The sequence below is a fragment of the Ctenopharyngodon idella genome, chromosome 16 (assembly GCF_019924925.1).
Source record: "Ctenopharyngodon idella isolate HZGC_01 chromosome 16, HZGC01, whole genome shotgun sequence".
NCBI lineage: Eukaryota > Metazoa > Chordata > Actinopteri > Cypriniformes > Xenocyprididae > Ctenopharyngodon > Ctenopharyngodon idella.
Genome location: NC_067235.1, coordinates 11476241 through 11481833, shown reverse-complemented (window position 1 = coordinate 11481833; position 5593 = coordinate 11476241). Strand labels below are relative to the sequence as shown.

The 5593-nt window shown below is 34.3% G+C and overlaps 1 protein-coding gene across 2 annotated transcripts in view; it reads right to left on the bottom strand.

Annotated features, from left to right (window-relative positions):
- Positions 1 to 301: 301 nt before the first annotated feature.
- zyx (zyxin) overlaps positions 302 to 5593 on the bottom strand; it is a 31027-nt gene continuing 25735 nt past the window's right edge. For both annotated transcript variants that reach the window (XM_051866635.1, XM_051866634.1), the window contains exons 7-10: positions 4414 to 4583; positions 4036 to 4214; positions 2285 to 2405; positions 302 to 2189 (exon numbers count right to left, since the gene is read on the bottom strand). In XM_051866635.1, coding sequence (XP_051722595.1) covers positions 2076 to 2189; positions 2285 to 2405; positions 4036 to 4214; positions 4414 to 4583 — 584 coding nt within the window. In that variant the 3' untranslated portion in view covers positions 302 to 2075. The remainder of the gene's footprint in view (positions 2190 to 2284; positions 2406 to 4035; positions 4215 to 4413; positions 4584 to 5593) is intronic.

Below are 5593 nucleotides of genomic sequence, written 5' to 3'. Positions count from 1 at the left end.
CATAAATATTCACATTTTTACATACACAGACGTCGACACTCCTGACTATCAGTGACGTGTGTGAAGCTGGTGCGGGCTGATAAGAATTGAGGGGGTGTGAGAGGAGCAAAACCACAAAAGAGCACGTCACACATTGCGTGGGAACGAACATGTTTGGAAGCCGTCACATGATGAAAACGTAAACGCTTATGGTCCGTCAAAAATACACATTACTATAAGAAGAAAATGAAAGTGAAAAAGATGGGAAACAAGAAACATTTTCTTTTAAATCAAATGAAAGATAAAACAAACAAAAAAAAAGTCAATTTTATAGTTTTATTAGTTCAGAATACAGTACAAATGTGGAAGAAAAACAATGATAGCAAAAATAACACGTTGGCATACTTTCAACAGTAAACATACACACATTCACATATTAAGAGAGAAAATTAGATGTTGAGTTTACAAAAAAAGTAATGTTAAATGGTAAATACATGGAGGCTAAACCATGAGTGTTCAAATGGTCCTTAATGAATTCAGCAGTATTGTGATACCAGCATGAAAATGAGGCAACTGTGAAACGTATAAAAACACTGTAATAACAACAAATCATGCATAACGTGTTAGATTTGGTCATGTAATATTTTTATAACTGGAGCCATTGTTTTATTCGATTGCATCAAATACTAGAATTTCTTGGACATAATATAGTCAAGGGACGAGGCCAAGAAGAGAAACACACAGAGGTTCGTAGATAAAATGAATGTTTCTGAGCTATGCAAAACAGATGCAATATTCTAAATAATACGAGTGCTACCCTAAAGCCAAAATGAGTGGTCTTAGTTAGACAGTAGTTGCTATTGTAAAGACAAATAAGCTAAAATGTCAATGTTGGAAAACTGGAATTCTGTGCATTAATCACGGGGAATGGTGACTGTTAAAAATGAAGTATTTCTGAGAAACATTTAAGAGTTCAATTTGCTCAGAATGTTAGTTTGTCTACAGTAACACTGTTGTTTTTTTTAATCAAAAACTAGTTTTGTGATGTTGAATTTTGCTGTATATAACCTGGAGGCTCTAGTTTTAGCTTTCTGTGTAGATAATACTATCTTCTCCATAATCCAGACATTTAAAAAAAAAAAAAAAAAAAAAAAAAAAAAAGCTCTAGCTACGATGTCATAGACTTAGGCTCAGGCTCAGTGATTGATGTACTTTTCTTTGGAAATACTTAATTGTCAAATCTACCAATTGTGCAATCGCTAAATACCTCTGGCAATATATGGAATGAAAAACAATTGAACTGATACTGGCATGATAATCAATTCAAACTTCTTTAACTGTATCATCACATAGTTTGTTCGACATGTTTTAGGACAAAACCAATGTGCTTTTTAAAATGTTTGTTCATTTACAGGTAAGCAGTTCTATAAGTAAAGCATGCATCTTTCCCTGCCTTTGTTTTTGCTTATTTTACATTTGTTGTGACTACAATTTCACAAAAAGCCCTTATCATCAACTACAATGTATGTTTCAGAAAAGCCTTATTGAAAGTGCATGGATGGCTGTGGATATACAAACTATACGTCTTGCCTCAGTAGTCAGCTGTGGTACAATTTATGGATGTTCTGAGTTTTTTTTCTTTAAAGGCATGCTGGGAGTTGTACGTCTCGCTGAACTGCGCAGTTCAAACGGCAGTGCAGTACATTACCTCTGCACAGAGTCAGCCACTACAGTAAAAATTCAAGACACAAAAAAAATCCTAAAATCACTTCTCTGACACCTTACATATCAAACAATCTAGGGGTAAAAATTGTGTCGTATGTAACCGTCAACATGGAGGCACTAACGTTGTGCTCGCACACATCAGGCCCTAGCAGAAAGACGCCAGGACAAACAGGGCAAGCTATGGGCTGGGCTCTGAATAAGGCCATTCAGAAAAAGCAGCAGAGCTTTGTCGAGAAAAGGCTAACTGACTGAGGAAACATGAGGAAAATGAGAATGTGAAACGGAAGAGAGAATTACAACACATACATTTTCAAAGCTGAGCCAATTATGTGTCTTAAATTTGGTTTAGGTTTTGTATAAGTTTCCACCAATCACTGCTTGGCCTGCTTGGCACGTTGGGCGTGGCACTTCATGCACAGAATTCTGCCATCCAATGGGTAGCAGCCATCAGCATCTGCCTCGATGGAAAGGGGACGAGCACAATCCTGCAATGAACGAGCAATTTCTTATTTTAAAACATGACTTCTAATTTGAGGCTAGAACAAATAGGTAAAGATAACAAAAGGAAGAGTCTTCGTACCTCACATCGGTAGCACTTCAGGTGAAAGTTCTTCTCTAAAGCAACAACCCTGATGGTCTCTTCACTTCCAGGGTCGGGAACAATCGGCTCATTGCAGCTCACGCAAAGTGGAGAGAAACGGCTGAGAAACAGAAAAAGAAGGAGAGAAGGTAAGATAAAACATTGAGAGAGAAAAAAAAAAAAACACTTTACAATAAGGTCTCATTCATTAACATTAGTTAATGTATTAACTAACTAACATGTACTAACAATGAGCAATACATTTGTTACATCTTTGTTGCATAACTAGTTAATAAAAATACAGTACTTCATGTTAGTTCACAGTGCATTAACTGTGCAATAACAGCTTTTGATTTTAAAAATGTATCAGTAAATGTTGAAATTAACATAAATAAATGGGTAACCAAACAGTATGGTAAAAATACTATGGAAGTCAATGAGGCCCGTCAATTGTTTGGTTACCCATATTCTTCAAAATGTTTTCTTTTGTGTTCAGCAGAACAAAGAAATTCATACAGGTTTGGAACAACTTGAGAGTGAGTAAATGATGACACAATTTTCACTTTTGGATGAACTATCCCTTTAAGAAAGATTAATAAAGGCTGTAGAAGTAGGCTATTGTTCACTGTTAGTTCATGTTAACTAAAATAGTCAACTAATGGAACCTTATTTTAAAGTGTTACCAACATTTTTTAATATTATATAACATTTTTATAATTTAATACCACTTTATATATCAACTTGTTTCATGTTTCAAGTGTTTTTTTTTTGCTATATGACAATTTCTTTTACAATACATTAATTTTTCTATTTTTGTGTATAGATTGTTCTCTTATCCTAGTCAAACTTTCAATCTTAAAATATGAAAATTCATCATAACATGACAATAAAAAAAAAACCCCCATGATAACACAAAGTGAAATATTCATAAACCTTTTCAATATATATTGTGTGGGAATGATTTATATACATTTTTTATACAAATTACAACAATGCTCAAGTTGTGGAGTCCATCACAAACTTTTTGGTAACACTTTATTTTACAGTGTCATTGTTACACACGTTACATGCAGTTACTGTAGTAATAACTATAAATTATGCATAATTACATGCAATTAACCAAACCCTCATCATAACCCTAACCCTATAGTAAGTACATTAATTATGTGCATCATTTTCCAGTCAAGCTGTTATTAAATTACAAAAAAAGTATGAAAATACTATTTAATTGTGTGTATTTAGGATACATAAGAAGTGGTTACACTTTATTTTAAGGTGACCGTGTTGCAGTGTAATTATACATTTAAGTACTGAGTAATAAGAATTAACTACATGTACTTACTATAGGGTTAGGGTTAGGATTAGGGTGTGGTTTAGGGTTAGTTGCATGCAACTACGCACAGTTTATAGTAATTATCATACATGTAATGTGTAAGAAGAACACTGTAAAATAAAGTGTTACCTAAAAAGCTAACTAAGAAATGCCTTAGCAAGACAAAAAGTGTCTGAAATTAAGATTTCAAAACCCTACTTTAAATAAATTAACTGTGAAACTTGTAAGGAAGTTTCATTTTACATTGCTAAAAGTGTCCTTAGTTGAAGAAATCCCCATATAAAATACCACTTTTTTGTTCATTACATTGATAACTGATTATTATTTAAAATAATTACAATAATTAGTTAAAAATGCTCTAGAATATACCAGTACAATTGAGTGCTTTGATTGGTCTGTGATTAGTGAGATGGCTCACCGATGGTAATCTTTGACACAGTAGGGGTTGTTGTTGTCATCGGTGATGAATGGAGCGCCCTCCAGTGTGCAGCTGCAGGTAGTGCAGCGGAAACAGTGGGAATGGAAACACTGGCCCACCGCCTTCAGGACGCGATCTGTGATCCGCTCCCCACAGCGGGAACACACAGTCAGAGAACTCTGGAAACACACAGTCACACCCAAAGACAAACGGTAAGAAAATGCAATGGAAAAAAAGTCCCCACATGTTCATAAAGTCTGTAATATGGATAACATTGACTATCATCAAAGTTTGTCTGATACCAAAAAAGGTGATGTGTCAATTCTAAAAATGAAAACTGTGACTGAAATTTCACGTGTTTAAACGTGTCCGTCTCACCATGTAGCAGTCCTCACACTGAGGCGTGCCGTTGTGGTCGTAGAACTGCATGCCCTGCAGGGGGCGCTGGCAGGTCATGCAGCAGAAACAATGGGAGTGGAAGAGTTTCTCCATCGCTCTTACTGCTGGCTGAGATCTTGACAGAGCTTCTCCACATTTACCACACACTTCTGAAAGGAAAAATGTGTTTATATTAGAAAAGAGAAATAAAGATTGGGGATAATGAGAGATTTATGAGATAAAGAGAAGTTCATTATGGAGCAGCAAACACAGAGATGGTCTCCAGGGTGATAACTGGGTGACTGGAGAGGTTGTACTATTGTACTCTAAAGGTCTCAGTTCAACAGCACAGCCTCACTAATTGAGCCTAAGCCCCACCTTAAAAGCATTCCTGACCAATCCTACCTTAGCAACTGTTGCCATATAGAGCTGATTTTTAACAAAAAAAAAAAAAAAAAAAACTTTTACCTTTAACGTATACCTTTAAAGACAGACCTATGAGCTACAAGGTTAATTGATGCTAGATGCTTTTGTTAAAGCCATCAGCCAGCATTACTTTAATATTTTTAAAACAATCATCTTTAACAGTGAAATTCTTGGTGAAGGACTACATTACCCACGATTCTACAAAAAAACTCCACCAATCAAAAAATTCCAACAAGCAAAGCTCACCATAACTTTAGCAGCAGTTTACTGCCATTTAAGTATGGTGAATGATGTAATCGAGTCAATCTCCCTACGCTTTCAAACTACTTAAATACTTATATATGCATACAGTATCTGTCAAAAGTTTGGAAACATTACAATTTTGTAATATATTTGAAAGAAGTCTCTTATGCTCACCAAGGCTGCATTTATTTAATCAAAAATACAGTAAAACAGTAATATTGTGAAATATTATTACAATCAGTGTTGGGGTAACGCATTACTAATAGTGTTGTCAAAAGATTAAATCGCATCTAAAATAAAGGTTCATGTTTACATAATATATGTGTGTGTATAATTATCATTTATATATATATATATATATATATACACACACACACACACACACATTCATGTATATATTTAAGAAAAATTCATAATATATATAATATCAATTGTATAAATATATATACAGTATATACATGCAAATATTTCTTAAATATATACATGAATGTGTGTGTATTTATATATACAC